Source organism: Dermacentor andersoni, chromosome 8, assembly GCF_023375885.2.
Source record: "Dermacentor andersoni chromosome 8, qqDerAnde1_hic_scaffold, whole genome shotgun sequence".
Classification (NCBI taxonomy): domain Eukaryota; kingdom Metazoa; phylum Arthropoda; class Arachnida; order Ixodida; family Ixodidae; genus Dermacentor; species Dermacentor andersoni.
The window spans coordinates 28,296,654-28,318,936 of record NC_092821.1 but is presented as its reverse complement, the minus strand read 5'-3'; the positions used below and the strand labels follow the sequence as shown (position 1 = coordinate 28,318,936).

Here is a 22,283-nt window from a genome sequence, read left to right as displayed (position 1 = left end):
TACAATCTTGTAAATACGGTACTATCTCCCATGACAATTGCCCCTTATAACTTTTGGTATGTTTCGCCGCTTAACACTTCTGCATGGGGGCGAAGCTGACTATCAGTAACAAAGGAGGATTACAAAGGCGAAATCAGCGCCATTGCGTACAGCGGCTAATTGTTTCAATGAAAAACATGGCATTGAACAGCAAGAAGCTTGGTAGCGAACGTCAAAGTAGCTAGGCCTAACGTGGCCGCGGTGTGGCTACGGCTGCCAGTGGATCTGTGTGCGAGACCGTGCGAGGCGGCGAGATAATCAAAATAACGTTTGTGGCGACTTCGTTTAATGCCGTTTCAGACCAGCAGGCGTCGCAAGAAGTCAGGAAAATCAGATGGCGAAGGTTTCTTGCATCCTTAATTACAAATGTTCTGATACATTGACTCTATGGGGTACTGTGGTGGTGCTACGAAGGCGTCTGAATTATTGGTGGTCCGGAAAATCGGTTGTTGTCTGCACAGGACACCCTTCACATATACAAGTAATCGATGATGCGCACCTGCACATGCCTGCGCACAAATTTGCACCCTTTCTTTTTTTTCCTCGCACATGGTGGTGCGGGCTCTTTCCTCTATGGTGAGATGAGAGGAATGCTGGTAGGAGGCGCCGCCACATGACTTGGCGCAATGCTCAGAGCATTCTTGGAGTGCAGTATGTTCAACTCAACCATCACAAATGCTTGCGCATTCAAACTACCAAGCGTTTTCAAAGGCCCATTCGAATGCACATAACTTTAACCAGACCACTGCGTCAATTCGAATAAACCGAAAGATCGAATGAAGTATGTTGGAATGAACAAGATTCGACTGTATTGTGTAATTTCGTGGCAGGTTATCATGCGCTCTTTTGCTCCTCTCAGGATCGGTTGGCCTCACTGCCCAGTTAACAAGTCCTCAGGTGAGATTGAGAAGCTTCGTTCTTTGGATTGGACGAGGGCGCAGGGATCCAGATGATTTTTATCTTGCGGGGGGTGGAGTGCGTTTTCTTTAGGATTTGTAATGCCAGTTTATGGATTCTGCCTATGGCAAAATTGTGCATGGCCGGCCGTCTTGAACTCGCAGAAAATGATTTTTGTGGTATTTGTGATTGCTATTGCTATTGTGACTTCTTCCACTTCTTCGGCATGCCTTCCAAAGATGGTGACCGTGGCGATGGGTTTGAGGTCGTTTCCTATCGCCCCTGAAGAGAAAGCGCCGCATTCTCCAGGTTCGGGTACATCAACATAGGCTGCCTCCTCGTGGTTTACGTAGTGTTTTTGGAGTGCTTTGGCCGGGGCATGCCTTTGCTTGCTGTGATACTCCAGGTGTATATGCTTTGGGATTGGGTGACTGAAGCTGTCTCTGGGTGTGGCCACGATGTCTTAGTGTTCTGCTATGGAATGTTTACTTTTCATAAGATGTGTCTGTCCGCAGGTGTCTTGGTAAATCTTTCGTATGGGGCTCTCCTGTGCGCTTCAACTAGTTCGTTGAGTGTGTTGTGGATGCCCATTTTCAGGAGTTTAGCGGTGGATGTGTATCTCGGCAGGTGGAGTGCTGCCTTGCAGGTTTGTCTTATGAGGCAGTTTACCTTTTGCTTCTCAGCTTTATACACATTGAGATATGGGAGGTAGTATATAAAACGGCTCAGCACGAAAGCCTGGACTAGACGTCTGAGATGCGCTTCCTTCATCCCAAAGTGTATGTTGGCGATGCGTTTGTCTAGTGCCGCCCTCACCTCTGCCGTCGTTATTTCCTTGTCCTTTCCTGGATTCGGAGGCCCTTTGTATTCACGAAGCATTTCCTGTGTTGGAGGTATTTAGATACAGCAAAACCTCATTAAACCGTACCCGCTTAAACAGTAGTTTCGTTTTAAAAGTAGTAAAGTCAAATCCCCGACTCAGCGGCTATAGAGCATAATGTGTTTTGTATCCGCATTAACCGTACCAGCTTATACGTATCGGTTAGCACTTAGTATTTCCACTTTTCGTCGCGCAAAAGCAGTGGTGCGTCGTCTCCATTGGGCAGTCCGGCAAAACAACAAGCCTCAGAGATCGGACAACGGTCTCCAAGTGCCCTGTGCATTTGCACGTGAAGCCACATCAACACCAACATCATTTCGGCGGCGTGCCAGAGAGTGTTGTGGCGTCGTGTAACGACAGTGGCAGAAGCTGCGCGTTACGTCAGCCTCATGAATGCAATCGTCGCGACGAGAACAGCACCCCGCAATGAAGAAACACACAACGCAAGTTCTACAGTGCTACCACACGCATGCATGGAGAATACGTAACGTTAATGTGGAAACTGCCATGCGAGGGTTTCCGAGAAGAGGAGGGCTGACTGAAAAAGCTGCCTCGCAGTTTCAGTAAGTTTGAGGCCGCTGTCGTCGCTGCTAGGCCGCCGTGGCGTCAAACGAAAATAACACTTTTGTCGCGCGAAGTGAATAAATATTGCATGTCTTTTCCCCTTTCATCACACTCTCTCTGAGTTTCGTTTTTGACTGGTAAGTAGTCAATCTCATGCTATTTTGGTTAAAGAGTACTACAGTTTAGTACATACTTTTTCCGAGCTCCGGCCAACTACGGTTTAACGAGGTTTCACTGTATCTGTTCCGGAGTTCAAGGAGCTGGTCGTCTTGAAGGGGGTGCGCATGTATGATGCGGCCAATGTTCTTGTTTTGCGCTGTCTTTCAGGGTCTATGGTCAAGGAGTCTAGGAATTTTCGGGGTCTTGGAGGTACCTGAGTAGGTGCCACATGTCTTTTAGGCCCAGTTTACCATTCATCTGGTTGCACATTAGACCCCATTGTTGTTTGAGTGGTGTGTTGCGCGTGGTGTCCTAATTCTTTAACTAGGAGAGTAAGTTGGAGCTTCAGTCTTATGTTATTTTTTGGTTGAGCCATCCTTTTTGTAGGGTGTCTTGTGCTTGCCACATGTGTAGTAGTCTGTTGTCACTTGCGTGTGTTTCTGCTGTGACTGGTATAGTTTTCACTGAGGTTTCGACACTATTCTGTAGCTGTTCAACCCATTTGTCAAGTTCCTCTATAGTGGTGAGCTTGTTTTGTGCTCCGATGAGGCTAAATTTGTCCAAATTTGATTGTGATCTCCTTCCTCCCATTCTTCTTTAGTGACGAGGCTGGGATAGTGGTTTCCATTATGTAATGATTATTGCTTAGGCTGCAGGCGGTGTTGCTCCATTTCCCATGTCCCACGTTCTTACTGAGCATGAGGGTGGGGCTATATTTTGTGTGCATGCTGTTTCCAATTCGCTGGACTCTAGAGGATCTTTCAGTAACTTTCGGCTTTTGTCTTGGAGATAATACCTCATTGCTGTGTAGCCCCAGGCCCTGTTCCTGGCATTAAATTCACCTACTATTACATATGATTTGTTTCCACAGAGCCTGAATGTTTTGTTAACTATCTCTATTACCGGGCAGGGGGATTTGATCGGGAGGTGCTATAAATGTTGAGAATACAGTAGAATCTCGATGATACGAATCTCACGGGATCACGAAAAATATTCGTATTAGCCGAAATTCATATCATTGAAACAATTAAAACTAGCTAAATTAAAGACTCGGAGTTGAACTCACTCAGGCACACGTATGTAAAAAGCACTTATTTCTTGAAGAAAAAGTATTTAATGTCATCCTGCCTCTTTTTCTTTGTTAGGTCACTTAGCAGACTTCGTTCAAATCCATAAAAACGTGTGCGCGTGTCATCGCTGATTTCATCCGCGGCCGTAGCACGCCTCAAAACTTAGAGTGCGTGCAGCGTTTCAGCCGCCGGTGGTGGACCTTCGCCGCCGTCCACGTCTAACACAAAGAACGCGATCCGAAGCACAGCAGCTACTCCGTTCGATGACACGTGGAAAAGCAACAAAAGCGCCACCGCTTCAAACTCTTCGCACCTACGCAGCCTCCGCGCCGTATGGCGCCGCATCCGCTCCGAAAGAGAAGTGGAGAAATTGCGTGACTGCGTGCTGTTCTCTTTCGCGGCAGTCGGTGGGGTGGCATTTATTAAGGCGAAAGCTTCGGCTCGCGGTCGCGTCCGTCCGTGCGCTGGAATCGTGCCAACTGTGGCCTCTCCTCCGTGCAGCGGTGCAACCTCCTCCCCTCCTTAGCAACCGGCGAGCCGGTGGGGGCGCTGCTGTGCATAGCAACCGTGACGTCACACAGCGGTAGAATGAGCGCGCGTGCGTTGGGCCATGCGTCGGCAGTGGCAGCTATGTTGCTGCACCGCCGCTTCTTCGACAGACGTCTCGTTGCAGTCGAGTGGGTGAGACGCATGGCTCCGAAGTGGCCCAGTGATTCCGCGCCAAGCGGTTCGGGGAAGTGGCAGCGGACGCCGGATTCCCCCAACACCGAACGCCAGAAGAACAAGGAGCGAATGCGCATGTGACAACTGAACCTGTCACCAGATGCGAAAGCAAGGGAGGCAGAACGGAAACGCCAACAGCGACTGATTAGATCGCCGGGTACCAATGGCAGGGAAGCAGGACGAAAGCGGTAGCAGCGATAGGCAATATCGCCGAACACCAAAGCGAATGAATTGGCGCACACACGGCAGCAGCAACTGGCTATGTCACCGAACAGCAAAGCCAGGGAATCGGAGTGCAGACAGCAGCAGCGTCTGGCTTTTGCCAAGCACACTTTAGAATTTCCAGTGTCTTCGGTAATTTTCGTATTAACCGACGTGGGTCCAAAATTGATTCGTAACAACCGTTCTCTAGCATGTTGCAAAGTAATGAGGCTCGGCCGGAACCACATAAAAATTCGTATCATCCAGAAATTCGGACTAGCCTTTTGTGGACCACAAAGAGGCAGCCCGTGCCCTTCATGTCTACATCATGTTCGATGGCAGTCAGGTTTCTGTGGACCAAGACAGCCGCACGCAGGTTTTGCGTTCCAGTTTTTTTTTCTTTTGTCATATGTTTTATAATTTCCAAGTTCGACTTTAGTTAGCTTTTTTTGCAGTACTATGATGCCCGCAATTTCCAACTTGTCGAAGTTTTGGATATGGAGTATAAGGTTATCCCGCTTTGGGCAGAAGCTCCTGTAGTTCTACTGCCATATTTTGATTTCCTTAAGATTATTAACCATAGTGGTTTGCTCTTTGTAATCTGAGTGTTTACATGACATAGTTTGGATGATGTAATCACTGCGAGTAGCCCGGCATGATCTTTGAGTTGAGCTTGTATTGTGACTACATTCGCTTGGTCCGGACTCTAGGGCGTCCATGAGCCCGTTCAGCTGCGTAGCTAATGCGCCAATGTGTACCTTCATGTCTGCCCTGATTTTGTCTTTGGTAGCTACTATCTTCTCCATGCGATCCTCCAAGTCGGGCGTTCAGGCCTTGGATTAGGTGGAGTGGATTACATTGTTTAGGGCGGAGGTTTTTATGTCTTGCACCTTTCGAGCGATCTCTTTTTTGCCAGGAGCCTTGGTTGTGGTGACAAAGCCCGCGAGGATGCCGTGGAGGGGCGTACTGAGTTGTTTGGTCTCATAGGAGGGGTGTGTTGTTGGGAGCTTGGTGTCTCCATGTTGGGGGAGTTTCTGCCCTGTAGGTTTGCAATCGTCTCCTTAAGCTCTTCGATTGCTTCATTTTGCCTTTCAATTATAGCCCTGAGCTGTGTGTTGCCATCTCTCTCTCTCGGGAGGTCTGCGGTTTCCAGCTCACTTGTTTTGGGCGTTGGTAGCATACTGCATGCTTTTAGGATGCGATAATCCAAGTGGGTCGCAGTCACATTTCGCTTCGGCAGCATCTGGTGTCGCCAACCAGCTTGATTTCTGTCTGGTTCCCCATCACCCTCTCAAAACACCACGCAATAGGAAAATAACAGTTCCCAGTTTCACAATCTTGGGAAATGCTCTGAGACGTGTGGAGGTTTCAGATAAGCTTCAGATAGGCACATTTTATGCAGTAGAATTTGGTCAAAAGGAAATATGTAAGGGAATTACTGCTTAAATCAACAGCCATCTGGTTGGTAGGCTTGTATTAAGACAATGCAAAAAAATAGTTTGTTGAACAGAACTACTTTTCTTACAACTCCATGTAAAAGGGACTAAAAATACAGTACAGTCAACGACCGATTTTTCGGACCCTCTAGGGAACGTAAAAACGTCCGAAAATTCAGGCAGTCCGAAAAAATGAATGCATGCAAAAAAACGCACCTCTTTTCTTTTTTTCTCGGATCTAGAGGTAAAGGGCGAAGTACCACGCTTCCGAAACCCTGCCAAAGCATCAATGAACGTGCTATAAAAAGAGGCGTTCAAAAACTCTGTATGCAGCCAACTGCCTGTTTATTATGTACACGGTCGTCCACTTCCAATTTGAACACGGCTCCGGGCGGCCGGCGAGGCCGGCGCTCCGCGGAGCGCCGCTCGTGGGCGCCGGGGTAACTAACGCGCCGGCGCACTGGCAGCCACAGGCGTGGCCTCAGCCGCCAGCACACACTAGTGCACGCACGCTGTAGCAGACGACGCGGCTGCGGCCACGCTTGAAGCTGCCAGTGCGCCGGCACCCACGAGCGGCGCTCCGCGGAGCGCCAGCCTCGCCGGCCGCCCGGAGCCGTGTTCAAATTGGAAGTGGACGACCGTGTACATGTCCATCGTCGGGCAGCCAGTGTTATTGCTGCAGTGGCTTGAAGAAATTGATTGTTTGGACGGCGTTCCGGTTGCATGCGATCATATTAACCTCGATCTGAGCAAGGGTCAAGTCAGCACTGTACACCGATGAAAGAGAACAGTGCTCGCGTCAACTCGGCGCTTGTAGGCGGCGCAGGCATTGGCTCCTCATTTTCAACATCGGAGTCTACTGAATCCCCCACAACCTGACGGACTATTCCCTCGTCAGTGAGTTCTGCGCATCAACATCAACAAACTGTTCAAAAGTTATTTCCGTGGGTACGGTACTGCTTTCCGCACTTCGATGCCATCGGCGAGGACGACGAAGACGAAGGCAAGCGAAATCCTCAAGTTGCGAACAGTGGAGTTCGCTGACGAGCGTCGAAGCACCTAGGCCTAGCGTCGCAGAGCACACTTGACACAACAGCACAGCCACACACCACGCTAGCCAAAACGTGGCCTGCGCAAACAAACGAAATAGCACCACAGAACTACACAGAACACCTATATAGCGCCGCTCCGGAAACTCCGCCGGAGGCGGAAGTGCGGCCATTTGCGGCGATGAACACAGCCAGCGTGGCCAGACCACATAGGTGTGTGACGGCTAGATTCGGCTAGTTGTGGTTCAAAACGGTGATATGCTTGGGCTGCAAGTCGATTTCCTTCGCAAGGGCGCTGTGCGAGGAGCCAGAAAGTCCGGAAAATTGGACGGCGGGGGGTTCGAGCGTCCGAAACTTCAGATGTCCTTATACATTGATTCTATGGGGCTCGTGGCGGTGCCGCGAAGACGTCCGAAATATCAGGCATGTCCGAAAATTTGGGCGTCCGAAAATTCAGTCGTTGACTGTATAACCTCGCAATAACAAAATTGGGGGAGGGGGGGGGGGGGGGGGGCACGAAGCAATTCGCTTTCACGAGAATTTTGTTGTTGCGAAATGAGACGGCACAAATTGGTAATGCGTCGTAGAGTGAAACGTCACTGTCTAAAATCAGTTAGCCTACTTTGGCAAGCTTTGCCCAAGGATATAGAGTTGCATTGTTGACAGCACAAAGTGCACTGCATGTGTCAATCAGCAGCGACAGCACTGTCATGGAGCAGTATTCTTGGTCAATTGCTTTCAGAGATACGATGACTTTTACGACATTTTGTGTAACTCTGCACCGGACGTAGAGCAACAGCGCTCCACGCATGCAGCAGCATTTCTGCAGCGCATGCTGTCGCCTGTAGGCCCGACTCATCTGGTGCCGAGCACGAAAGTCATGTATCTTGCATACCCGATGGCAATTGATCGAGATTATTGCCCCGACATCGTGATCTACGTCCTGCGCCGAATCCGCACGCGTTGCCTGTCTGGTGGCACCAAAACCAGCGTTCTTGAAGCAAGGGATGCATATTCCTGGACGATTACTCAGTCACAGCCCGGTGCATGGTACTCCATGGTGCAACCGCCAACTCAAGTGCCATAAACAATTCCACGTCCTTAGGATGTGGATTTCCTTCTTTTTGCTGCATTTTTCTCACTGAGGTGTACATTACGCACTGCACTGTTTGCAAAGCCATCGTCACATGTCGGCAGTAACATGCGCGTCGCTTCAAACTGGCGATTAATAAAGAAGACGGCGGCCTTGAAATGTTTCCAGCACACGCAGTTGCTTCCGGTGCTTGGTTGTTTTTGTAAACGAAAATGGCGGTGCCCACGCAAGTGTAATGTGGTGGTATTTTACGAAATTTTTGTACAAAGCAATCGCATTTAAGCCCATTTTGGAGCCTGCTAGCCTTGCACGAGTACGTAATATGTGGAGTTAGGTTTTGGCAGATTTCATTGATGCGGGATTGTAGTAGTGACATTTTGTTGTCGAGAAGTAAACGAAAATGGCAGTGCCCACGCAAGTGTAATGTCTTGGTATTTTACGAAATTTTTGTACAAAGCAATCGCATTTGAGCACATATTGGAGCCCGCTAGCCTTGCACAAGTACGTAATATGTGGAGTTACGTTTTGGCAAATTTCATTGATGCGGGATTGCAGTACACTGACATTTTGTTGTCGAGAAGTACGAAATGCATTGACTCCTATGGGCATTTGCCGGGGTTACAAAAATATTGTCGTGAGAATTTCATTGTCACATTATTTCATTGTTGCGGGTTTCGAATGTAATCACTTAGTCGCTCTATTTAATCTCTTCTGTCTTCCTCTTCTTCCCTTCCTTGACAGTCTTGGCATCCTGCTTCACCTTCATCTGATTTCACTCCTGACCATAGAATCTTGTATATTTATCTGAAAGTAAATTGGCTGAATATATAAATGTCTGTCTTCTCTTCAGTCTGCCTTCAGCGCTGCTTGTCATTGGCTTGTCATGAAAGTCTTGAGAGATTCTTGTCATGAGCATCGCACATGTAATGCAAAGACGTGGGATCTTTCCCCACCTGCAGCAAGTTGTTTTTTCATACACTTTCATTCCCATTAATTTATCATTTCTTTAAATAAATTAGTAAGTACAAGTAATTTCCCCTATGTGTTCCTTGGTGTCTCTGTTTTTTTACTTCTCATGATATGATTAATAAAAGTCTGGCCCGTCGGTTAACCCCCTTTCTTCTCGTTCTTGTCACAGAGGTGTCAGTAGTGCGAAATTAACCTTGCTGTCTCTCTTTTCTCTTCCAATCAGATTGGGACGCTGGTGGAGTACCTGAGGGATGACCCCCGGGAGGGCGTCAAGGCCCAGGCCCTGGATGACCTCTGCCTGCTGGCCACTGAGCAGCCTCACCTATGGGATACGGACAGCGTGCATGTAAGTGGTTGAAGGGGCAGGCTCCTCTACACACTTGTGCCGCTTGCAGGCATTGCTATTGATAGCAAGAGAGGCACTTGTCCTTGTGTCTCTACAATTAACTCTCATACTGTGATGTGTTCTTTGTTTGCGACACTTTTTCTTAATCTGACTTGTGACCATTAAAGAGTGCAATCGGCCTTTTGCGATGCATTGCGGCGCCATCAAGCGGTCGCCACGAGAAACAATTTGGCAGGCACCGCGACAGCCGCACCACGCGAGACTCGCGGCTAAACAAGCAGCGTGTGAGACAAGACCGAAATAATGTGTATGCGCCGTCATATTTTGTCATCGTCAACTAGCCACCAAGCCCGCTCGTGATTGCTTTGTACCCGGAGGTTTCTTCAGCGTGATGAACGGCTGGAAGAAGAGCTTCTGGAACGCTTTACAAGCTCCTCCTTGGCCTGAAAACACTGCACCTGTAGCATAAAGGGAATAAGTAATAAAACAGTATGAGTACGCACAAAAATTCATGACTCGAATAGGGCATGAAGTGTAGTTCTTAGGGCGAATATCACGTTTCACCACTGCATGTCTTGCTTTATGGTGTACCATAGTGCTAGCCGTACATACCTACACAGGCAGTGGGGAGGCCAACAGAATGCCAAGTTGCATACGTTGTTAATCCATTTATAATGTGTGTACATCTACAAAAATGCCAAAAAATGGACAGAATGACCAAAGTGGGTGATACCCCATTTATGGGGCGCCTGTCTTCCTCTTAGAACACACCCGGGGCGAACATAGCGGTCGACCGCGTCCTTTTCTTTAAATGATCGGTGTGCGCAAAAAGCATTGGTATTTTCTCGTAGTAGTGACGGCAAAGAACACAGTAGCATTACTGTGAATGAGTAAACTAACTTTTATTGGCCAAACCTGTGCCCACAAAAACAGGCTACACTTAAAGCGCAACAGTAGCAGCGAACACAGTCGGCAATCGGCGAAATCTGATCAGCGGGTTAAGCGTGTCAGCTTTTATACACGAGCCATCGAACGTTCAAGAGTAATCGCTGGTGCCCGCGTGTCTTCCAGAAAATTCTACACCATTCGCATCGCGCATACCTGCAATCAGTTTGCACAAGGTTTGGCGACAACAGACAGCGGATAGAACGATCGGTAACATTAGAGAAACTTCTGATACATGCGGGCGTGTCTCATGCTGAGCGATAGCATTTGTTTGACGGTGAAAAGCAGTGACCCGAAAAAGATAAGCCAGTACACGTGTCAGTATGAAGTCCAAATGTCTGGGTGACAGCGAAGGCGCCCTTAAGGGGAGATGCGGGTCGAAAAACGGCAATTTTCATTAAAAAAGTCAGTTTTATGTTTTCCACTGTATCAGCAAGATTGATCCCTCCTCTTTCACATATAAAAAAATCAGAGCCGTAAATGATCAGGAAATTATAAATAAACTCGGTGAAAGCGCTCGAGGTGGCAAGAAAAGGTGCAAATCTGGCCCATTTTCCAGCGCGTGATGCGTCAAATCGCGGCGTCGCAAGTCATTGGGCTTGTGCAAGGCAGTAGGCCTACGCTTTTTCTCTCCGAGGTCGGCTTTACTGCGTCACACTCTACCCGGGAAGTAATAATAAAAATTAAATTTCTCCGCCGAAACCAAGCGCTTTCGCTGGATTTATAAATCACGTGGTGAGATTCCGGCCACGCCATTGGCTGCTAGCGCGCGGCGCGGCCACAGCTCGTCTGCTCTTCCTGCGGCGCGCAGCTCTCTTGGTGTGTTTCCAGGCTTTCGCGCATTTTTCTGCTCCTTGTTTCGATGGATCCCATGAAGAAACGCAGTGTTCGATCTCGAAAGTATCGGTCGAAGCACAAGTTCAAGAGAACTCGCCTCAAAGTCAAGCGGCGTGCAATGGAGACGTCCGTGGCAGCTAAGCCTAACCTCGGTGACGGCAGCGCTTCCGATGGTTCAGAGCCGGCCGGCCGCCCAAGATTCGTTGACAGCGCAGACGATTTCGTCAGTGCATCGGAGAAAAAGTTAAGAATCTTCGACAATCAAGATAGGAGCGGCGAAGAGACGGCAAGCACCTTTATCTGCGAGATCGGCGTCGCGAACACACTGGTGAGCGCCGCGGTATTTCCGGCGTGCGGACGGCGCGACCTTTTTATCTGTGAGTTGGCCAAAAAACGGGAAGGACTCGCGTCATTTTCGGAGTTGTGTTGCAACAATGCAGCGTGTATTACGTCCGTTATTTCGTCAACATATTCGTCGCGGCGTGCATCTCCGGCAGACGACGCTAACCGTGGAGCGCGCAATTCGGCCAGCCCAAGAGAAAGTTTCGCCGTGAATATCAAGGCAGTGGTTGCGGCGCGCGCAGTTGCAGCTGGACACAATCAACTCGTCCAATTTTGTGAAGTTCTTGGTTTGCCAAAACCAATGCACCATAAATCGTTCACCGCCATAACAAAGAAAGTGCACCTCGCTGCTGCAAAAGCAGTGGCAGATAACTTGGGAGTTGGCTCGGAAGGTAACAGCACAGGGAGTGGGTCAGCATAGTGCTCACAAAGACTCTTGAGGCAAGAACATATGGCGCAGGTGAATTCTAAAGTTGTGCACTGGATCTACATACCCTGGCCTGCATTATGTGCAATTTTTATATAGATTTCAGTGCTACAACACAAATAAATAACTTTTATAACTTTCATTTGTGTTTTTCTCAGCTTCACATTTTTGGCCAAACATGGCTTTTGTGCACGACATTTTATGTACTTATTGTGGTCCAATCAAGACCAAATTTGGTGTGCGTAATCTTTAAGGTGTGTAAAATGCACTTATCTAGGTTTTAATGCAATCAGTTTATTTTTTAGGAATGAAAATGTTCCAATACACTTGGGTACCAGGCATGGAAACAAAGCACCAGATATGAAATTCTCTCAAAATGTTGCCTGTCAAGGGAATTGCATTATCTTGGTTATCGGCACTCAGTGGAGTGTTAGGGACAAGAAAAGCCATTTTGCACTGTTATATCATGCCAACTGCCTAGCCCAGTAGCTGCACAAACATGAACTGTTTTTCACCTATGCATGGCACTTAGGACATGAAAGCATCGAGCTATGCTAAATCTAAAAACAGATTTGGAACGAGGATATCAAGCTACATAAGTGGTACAATTTTCATTTTCCTAGCATTGATATTAAAGAAAAAAGGTTTCCGAGGAGCATCTCCCCTTAAAATGTGCCAGTTACACAATTAGACGCGCCACTCGACTCCAAAAGATGCCGCATAAGAAAATGAGCCTTAGTACATACCGTACTACATCCCGACTCGCTAAAGGAACATAAAAGCCTTCTGCAAGTAAACATTACTTGGTGCCGACAAGAATTTTGAAATGACAACTAGCAATGATTGCTAATTCGCACTATCAGCTACTTCCACAGTGCGCGCTGTTTCCCATGTTCGCCCGGCAGTGCAGGCGAGCTTGGCTCCGACAGATAACTACGGCGACATCATGAGCATTCGCTGAGTGTTTATAGACCTGAAACTGTGCACGGTGTGAAGTTGCGAAATGACAGCGTTCTAGCGACGGGCCCACAGGGACGATAGAAAAAAAAAAAAAACTTTGCGTTTCGCTCAACCAGGTCGCGTGAGCTCAGAGATCGTTTGTTTCGCTAGCTCAAACATACATTTGTGCCTTCATTGAGGTTATTCGTATGAGTCAGTAATGACAAAAACGAAGAGGTAAACTGCATGTGCCAATACATACCTGTCACAAAGTGCAGCCCTAATCAAGGCTTCACTGCGCTTTCGATCGCGTTTTACCGACGGAAATCGGAAAAGCCGCATTGCCCTGCTGGGATGGTCATGGGAGGTGCAGCCGTAAATGACATGCGACATTGGCATCGCGGCAAATTTCAATAGCAATAATGTTCGAAAGGCATTTCGTGCGCGCGGCAGCGATAATGGCAAGGCTGACAAGTAAGTGAAAGAACCTTATTGGATTTCCGGCGAGGACGCAAACTCGTCGCGCACCGGGCTAGTCCCACGTTGGGACTGGCAGGTTTAGCCCACTGGGCCGGTCACTGGCACGCCGGACAGCCCGAATTTGCTTGTCTAGAGCGGGGCCACACAAATGCAAGTCCCACTCCTCCTTGCTGAACTTGGCGTATCTCGACGGGCACTCCCGGAGAATGTGTGCTAGAGGGGAGGTCTGCCCGCTGGACAGGCAGGCGTCATTGCAATATACGTCGGGGTAAACCATGTAGAACTGCAAGACACGGATATGTACCGGTCTGTAAGAGTCTAAGAGAAATGGCTGGTGCCCTATTCCACGGACAAGTGCAGTGCCTGCCACGGCCGTACTCCACTCACTCGGAGGAGAGAGTCAAGTCCGGCCGTGTATCTGCCAAATTGCTTTGGTCCCCAGCCGCTAGCACGCGGCGCATGCGCAGTTCGGCCTTGCAAAAGGCGGATTGCCTTCCAAAACATGTCACTTCTATTACTGACCCTGACACATTCATGGCCAGACTTAGACAATTCTTAGGCAATAATGACTGAACTAGCCACAGCTGAAGAAGCATGTGTGCCGTTTAACATTTGACAACAAGAGTTGCCCTGACGATGAATTTGCCCTGACAAAGGCAAGTCCATTTGTCAAAAAATTTACTCCAAGGACATCCCTTATGTGAGCACAGTTGATCACTTCATGTGCATCTTGTAAGGTTGAGGGATACCACTTCTGCTCCAACACTTAGATGCATTTTTCTTTGTCAGGGCAATTTCATTGTCATGTTGCTGCTCTCACAAAGACAAAAAATTGGTTTCAGTGGCATTATTCATTGGACCACTGTTGGTCACTACAAGCCTTCTGCTAGCCAGAACCTCCAGCCGGGATTGAATTGACTGAAAAATGTAATTAACGGGATTCGAATTAGTGGAAGTGTACTGTAGTAGCGATACTCGTGTTTATTACTGTTGTTGCAACAAGAGGCAGGGATAATTGACCACAACAAAAATACCAAACTGGGCGCTGACGCAAACGCATGCCCGGAACAACTGTACAGTTACCAACGGACTTTTTGGACTCCAAAAATTTGGACATTGTGGGTATTCCAGACTTTATAAATGCACCGTTAGGGTTCCCAATGAGCTACTGTACTTACTCTATTGTAACCTGCCCTCGATTGTAATGCGCACCCATTTTTCGTGACAAAAAATGAAAAACATGAAAACCTCGATTGTAACGCGCAGCTGTTTTCCATGACCAAAAAAATAAAAAAAAATGAAGAGTGCAATACCGCGCACCTGTGCTTTCATATAAAAATACTATTTTCTCTAATTTGGAAAAAACAGATTTATACCCAATACATTAAAGTTGCGATGAATAAAAACACAAATGGCAGCGGCGTACCTTGCAGCCAAGATTTTCACTCCACCGGCACGAGTCGCATGGGGCAATAGGTATCGCTCGTCGTTGCTGTCAGACAACACCTTATCGCTATCAACAGGCCAAAGCATTTCATCCTCGGTGCCGTCCATGGCATTCGAAATCCCGCACTTTTTAAAGGCCTTGTTGACCATAGCAGCCGGGATCGTGCACCATGCATCTTTCACCTATCCAGCAAGCTCCTGCAGCGAGGCACGCTTCATTTTATTGGCGGGCGTGAATTCGTGGCAGCCACTGACAAGCCATTCGTTATAGAGCGCCCGAATTCTATCTTTCACTGGCTTGTTCAAACAAACATCAAGCGGCTGGAGCTGCGATGTCAGGCTGCTGGGTATCACGACAAGGTTGGTGTTGCATGCAGCCAGTTTATCCTTGATGCGCTGGTCAAGGTGGCACCTGAATGCCTCGAGCACAAGCATCCCACGCAGACCCAAACTGCCGCCGGGTCTCTTCTGCTAAACGTTATCAATCCGGTCAGTGACCATCCAACATGGTCATCCAGCCTTTCTAATTTGCGCGCACAATCACGCCACTTGGAAACGCGATTCCTTTCGGCAGTGTCTTCCATCTGAAGATAAGATACGGGGGCAGCTTGTGCCCATCCGCAGTGCAACAAAGCATTGCGGTGACTCTAGTTTTTTTCGTGGCTGGAAGACAAAACATGCACTTGTTTCGCCTCCTTCTTTTCAACGGTTGTGGTGCCAGGCATGTCAGAGTAGAGCGGCGTCTGATCGGCATTTCCAATCTGTCCAAAGTGGTAGCTGTTTCTATGGCGCAACTTCAAAACAAACTCATGAAAACTGCAATTTCTCTTCTTATTCTTCGGGCAATTTTTGGCATATCCCTGTCTGCCTTTGAAGAGAAAGGCCTTTTTTTTTTCATAAAATTTGATAGCCAGCACCTGCTCGCTTTGAAGTCACTCCACCTTAGCCCTTTCTGTAGGGCTAACTGCGTCGCCCGTACTTTGAGCCGGTTGGTCGTCACAGGCCGCTGTGCCGCTCGCTGCTCTTGCACGTATTTCGCGAGCAGTTCTTCTATTTCGGCGAAGCGGCCCTGCTTTGGTCCACTGAAACCCTTCCTTGTTGCTTTGCTGGCGAAAATATTCTCCTTCTGTTTGTGCCAGTCCCGCACGCAAGTTTTGGGAACTTCGAACACCCGTGATGCGGCCCGATTTCCATCCGTCTCCCCGCACGTAACTTTCCTTTTAAATTCGGCATCATGGTGGACTGGCGTGTCTTCGCACACAGCGCTTCCATGCTGATTGAATAAACGCAGAGAACGGGAAGGCAGGCGGTAGACTAGGTTACACCAGCGCCTGGTTACACATGCAACATGCAGGAAGCTATGGCAGCTAGGCTAGAAGCACGTACGAGGCGGCCATTTTTCGAATGTCGATGACGATATGGTAACGCGGGTTTAGGGCCGTACTCGATTCTAACGCGCATGCAATTTTTGGACCCGTTTTATCAGAAGAAGGTACACGTTAGATTCGTGTCAATACGGCAATTCATTTTTGCGACTCATGTTTTGGATGAATTTAGGCTCCAAAGTTTGATTTTTGGGACTAAATCGTTAATTCCGAGCAACGCTACCAGATGTTGGCGGCCTCCAATTTGGATTTTCCGCTAGCTTGGCTTCAAGCGGTCCGCTATGTAGCCTCCAAGATAGCGAGGGGCACGCTATAAATAGAGCGTGCACAATCCTCCATTCTCGGAGGCCATGCCCACTCTCCCTTAGTTGACAAAAGGCTCCAGGGGATGGAACTTTTTGTTTCTTTTTTCAGCCAGCACTATCGTCATAATCACTTAACGCGTGATCAGTTCTTTTTTACTTTTTCTAACTTCTTTGTTTAATATTTTGAAATTTCGGTTGGTATTTTGCACGTGGTGTGTCCATAGAACAGGTATGTCTATGAGACGTCGCATCTTTGTGTGTAATTGTTAGGCTTCACATATGTGTGTTCGGCACCACCTCCTGTGCCTTCGTGAGAGCCAAGTGAGGCGAAGTAATGGGGCTCGTTTCTTCTATCTCCACGGCGATCTCCACTAACAGAGATCACTAACATAGTGACACTCTTGTCGACTGTGCACACAGACGACGTCACCCTTGAGCAAATTCAAGCGAGTCTGATCGCCTCCAAGTCTAGTATGAGGCAGTGCATTAGCGATTTTTTTAAGCCATTCTGAGAGTAATAAATTTTATTTTTTGCGGTGAACGAGTTTTTCGGACTGTTCAATTTTTTGGACAATCTTTCGGTCCCCACGAGGTCTGGAAAATCGGTCGGTGGCTCTGTGTGGCGTAGAATGTATTGATACGAATACGTGATTCGCTGCGCCAACACTGCACTCGCTTGTTATGACCTCCAAAATCAGGTGGCATGCGCCGTAAGATTTTAGAGGCCGTGACCAGCTAAATTTGAAAGTGATCGAAAGCAATCTGCTTTGGGGGCACAGTCTAGGCACAGCCTAGTTTTGTGTGCGCTGTGTTCTCGCTAATCAATTTGCATTGAAGCAGTAGACATCACAAAGGTCACTTCGTTCGTTGGTGCTGCCGCGATTCCTAAAGCCAGCATTTTGACAGCGAGTGTCGGTGCTTGTCGAGTGTGAAGTATTCATGTTTGCCTGTGCGTGTTGACACCACGTTGGTTTACGCAGTTAGTAAGTGAATCTTTACTAGGGGCATTCTACTCCGACGGCTGCTACGTATGGCACAGCCACGTGAGCCCTGTCTTGAATAAGATCTGCGATGCGGACGGTCCAGGCGCACCGAGGGCCGTTAGCTTTGTATGCGCTGTAGCACCTATACGCTTGCACGTCACCTGTGTTCACGAAGTGAAGTGCCACTATCTCTTTTTGTTTCCTCCCCTTGTTTTTGCCTCTGTCCATGGGCAATGTGCGCTGCATGCTTCCAGTAGGGTGCATTGATTAGCACACTCCCGGGTGTGGCACATCGAAGCACCCTAGCTTGAAAGATTGGTAGTGGTGGCAGTCACTCCGAATGTTTGTCCTAAAGGCCAACTGCAACGAAAGTTCACTTGGGCTAAATTGACTAAGTGCCTACCGTATACTCTCAAAGTATTATTGGCAAAGCTGCAGGGTTGGTAATTGCCTAATTTTGTTATTAGCAGCTAATAAATAGTACCTCTGCAGACAATGCGTGCACCTGGCGGCAAAGCGGGTAGCGATGCAGACATGGTGAATATTGAAGAATCATGCGCTACTGCTGATTTCTCAGTTGCGGTATGTTGCGCCTAGACAGCCAGGTGCATTGCTCGTTTATCATTTGTGGCATTTGCTAGTTGATGGGCGTCTCTTGGCATGCGTTCGTGATTTGAGCCATTGCAAGAATGCCGATGTGTTACGTGGCCATCGAGTACTCAAATACGTACACCTGAACACAAGCGATGGTTGTGCAGTACACAACGCTGAACACATCTATCCTGATGCAGATTTCAGAGCAAAAGCATGCACTGTGGTGCAGCAGGCAAGTGTGACGCGAACCAGTCAACACGCACAAAGCATGTAAACTGCAGTTGACGAAGCTGGACAAGCTACATTTCAACAGAACAGTCACTTACTGATCAAGATTTGCTTGGCAAATGCTTTCTCTGGGTGACTATATGCCGTGATGATGCATGGAAACCAAAGGTAACGTTCAAAGGCAAATTGTATTCAAGGGCCATATACTTGAACAATAATTCCTGGTAGTGCATCATTTTCAAGATATTTCGTGTCTCCACAGGAAACGCGCAGCGGCACCAAGATGGTGGCGCTGCGTCAATGGATAGCCGGGAGATCCGCGGTGCGAGGGGGCCTTCCGAAGCCAGATCTTTTCACAATTTTTCATAACAGCACTCTAGGAAAGTGCCGTTTTCTCGATTTCTACTGCATATTTTGTTATAATATTTTGCCACATAGTAAACAAATGTCCGTGGATTGCGAAAAAAAAAATTAGGAAACTGAAAATTTTGACAATTTGACCACTTCAATTGCCACATCCTCCCTTAACTCTTTCGCTGTCACGGACGTACCGGTACGTCTTCGCGCTTCCCCCCACAGTGTCACCGACATACCGGTACGTTCTCTATCGTGCGTTCAAAATTTCGTGCCTGAGCGCAAAGCTGGCGCTCCTGGACTGGGCACGCCATCTGTTGACTCTTTCTACAAGTTCGCATTTTCGCCTCGACCTGTGTTAGTACATCTATTGAAGAGTACGGTGCGACTGCCACTTGCCCCTCTCTCATTGCTGAGTGGTGCGGTGGCTCCGCATTCGCTGTATCATGCGTCGCGCGCGTGTGGTTATAGGTTCAAGGGTTGTTCTGCCATCTTCGCTGGTTTGAAGGTTTTTATTTTTCTTCTGTTGGTGTGTCTGCTACGGCGCGTCAAGTTCAGAGGCACGCGCCGTTGCCTCCCTGAAAAGAGTGACTCGATTGCTGCTTTCGCTTTCTCGCCGCACCCTCGCTTCCGACTTGCAGCAGTAAACGTAAAGCCCTTCGAACTTTGTTTTAGCCTTTTTCCATCTCCCTCTGTCTTCTTGATCACGCAACGTCCCATTTCACTCCGTTGTGCGGGCGGCTGAAAGCGCATCCTCCCTGCGCGCGGTTACTTTTGTATGGCTGAGCGCGCGGACCTTCGTCTGCTCATTGGAGCGGTGGCTCAATTCCGATCCAGAATACAAGCCGAGCTCGGATTCGGACTCGGACAGTCTCATGCGAGGAAGAGGTGAGTTCCGCATCGTCAGATTCAAATGTTGAACGGATGTTATAGTCAGGCTGGTGATGATGATGATGTTTACTAACAACAGCTGCAGAACACTGAAATGTGCACATTGCATTGACTATGTTGTTTGTATACCAATCATAATCAAAAATAAATTGCTATGTTCATTCCCTGTTATGCTCGTTCCCTGAAACCAAGCCGACACTGGGGGGGCGTCACGGCCAAAAAGGTCCGACAGCGAAAGAGTACATCTGAGGTGGATCGTCTTAAGTGGATTCTTTTTTGCATTCAGCTTACGGAAAACCAAACAAATGTTCCCATGTTGTTCATTATGTGCAAGAATTCGGCTTAACCAAGTTCGTCTTTGCAATTACAGGTTCTTATGAAAATATTGCGCATGCAAGGGCAACCTTGGTGTGAATAACAGACAGGGCCGTTTGTACACAAAGTGCAATCTTTTCACATTGAACTCTCACAAAAGGGAATAACCTATAGTATTTACATCACGGGAGAACTTGGATGAGAATATCGTTACAGCATGTAGGAAGGAATCAGCAGGATGCATTCAAAGTTATAGAGTAGCTCAAAGTACTGTAATGATGCAGCTGTCAACGATGCGGAAAGTAATAAAGTCATGGTGATTGCTCATACACGGATTCATCCGGGAAGTTGCGTCGGCCCAGGCAAACGGTGGTTGCCGAGGACGCGGTGGAGGACGAACCAGGGAGCCCCTTGTCGACGCTGTCTGCCACGCCAAGCTGTGTTGTCGTGACCAGCACGGTCGACAAACGAGTGGCAGCTACGTTCTCCGTGAGACATTGTTAGAGCTGGGTGCAGATCAGCGTTTAGCAACGGTCGGCAGAGCGCAGCTTCTTGGACAGGCCCGGGCCCTCTCACCTGAACAGCCAGTCAGCTCCATCAACCAAGCACAGCTCGACCGTAGACTGTCATCCATGAACGTCCCCGAAACAGTCTGGTTTCTTGGAACAGTAGGGATGACTCCTGGCTCTGCCTAGGGATGCACTGCTACCGCTTCACGAACCGGCACCGCCTTCTTGTCGTATGCCTTCCGAGCTCCGCTGCCCGCGCTCTCTTCTGTCCCGTGCCTCGCGCTTTCCTCTTCCTTTACTTCTCCCTTTTCAGTTTGCCGCCACCTGTCTTTTCTTTCCCGGGCTGTTGCTTGTTTCTTCATGGGTTTGTGTTCCAGTCATCGAGCACGTCTCACAACACAAGTATGACATCGCATGCACATCACAGTCTTAACGAGAGTTCTCTCTATTGTTAGAACCAGTATCACTATAAGTGGGTTCAACTCTACGCAATGGATTGGTAGCATGCAGCATTCTCAAAGTCTGTTATGTAGAAAGGGGTTCTTTGGAGGCCACTGGCCTTGCAACTTAACCGTAGCAACACATACTGTATTTACTGGATTCTATCACACAATTTTTTTCCCCAATAATTCCCTAAAATGTGAAATGCCTATTAAAGTCAAGTACGAAGCTGAGGCTGAAATGAGGGTTCTTGACCATCCTATAGCAAGAGCTGTGCTTTGCCCTAGTGCAGGCACCAAAAGCTCCTGAGTTTGTGATCACCGGACACCATGTGTAGCTGTGCCTGGATCGTACCTTTGGTGAGGTCACATGTTGCTGGGAATACAACACACTTATAAAAACAAAGAACAAGACAATTTTCAGAACCGTGAGTGTCAGCAATGCTAATTCCATAGTCGCATCATGCTGTGAGTTTAGAACACTTCTCTATTTTTGGAGCCTGCTACCTAATGCATATAACCTGTCTTGGGTGGCACAAAAATGGTCTTCAAATAATCTGTGGCCATGTTTCGCACCATTATGATTGTGAATTAATATGAGAGAAGATCCACATGCTGATGTTCACGAGAAAAACATTCGATTCATTGCCGAAAATGGCACTTGTAATTTTATTTAGCATTTTTCCCTGGATGTTGTACTTTAGGTGCACATAATATAACATTTTTACTCACTTTTGAAAAGTCTCGCCAGAAAGGTAAAATTTTCTTGACCAAGTACAAACCAGTAGTTGTTTTTCTCTCTTACCGCGAAAATCTGTTGAGGAAACAAATGAAGGGTATTGTGATTTCCATCTTTGAAGTGTGCAAAGCACTGTTTGCGTTACAATTGAAGGCACTGAAATTTTCATTTCTGGCTATGAAGAACTGTGTGCGTGTTACAATCAGCGTTGTGTGCACTAAATATATACACTATATATGGCGACACGGAGGTTCAGCTTGAGCTGACCTTGTGCTCTGTGCGTTGTTTGCTGTGCAGGCGGTGGTGCAGTATGCACTGAGCACTCCATACCTCAACCTCAAGTGCGGCGCTCTCTCCGTGCTGGTGCTGCTGGCCCAGTCAGTTGCCGTCGACAAGTTTGACCTGATGCCAGGTGGGTGCTCCATTGTCACCTACTGGTTTTCACTCCTCTGAAATGGGCGGAGACATCGTGGATAAGTGTGTCTCAAGGTACAATCCATCGACCTCCAGTTCCTGCTTGAGATTTTATTCGCTTTTACAGGCACAAATAGCAGTTGACACCTCATCACGTTTAGCGTTTTGTTCAGCATGAAAATGATGCACAAGTGAGTTGGCGAACGCAGAAGTAAACTTACAAAACACAGAAGAAAGTAGTATGGGATAATTCACTTGTAACAATCACTGACCATTTTTTTAGG

The 22,283-nt window shown here is 47.9% G+C and overlaps 1 protein-coding gene across 2 annotated transcripts in view; it reads left to right on the top strand.

Moving 5' to 3' along the window:
• The window catches only part of defl (Integrator complex subunit 7), a 126,126-nt gene that overhangs the window by 17,247 nt on the left and 86,596 nt on the right, over positions 1 to 22,283 (top strand). For both annotated transcript variants that reach the window (XM_050174203.2, XM_055068125.1), the window contains 2 exons: positions 9,304 to 9,426; positions 21,883 to 21,997. In XM_050174203.2, the coding sequence (XP_050030160.1) occupies positions 9,304 to 9,426; positions 21,883 to 21,997 (238 nt within the window). The remainder of the gene's footprint in view (positions 1 to 9,303; positions 9,427 to 21,882; positions 21,998 to 22,283) is intronic.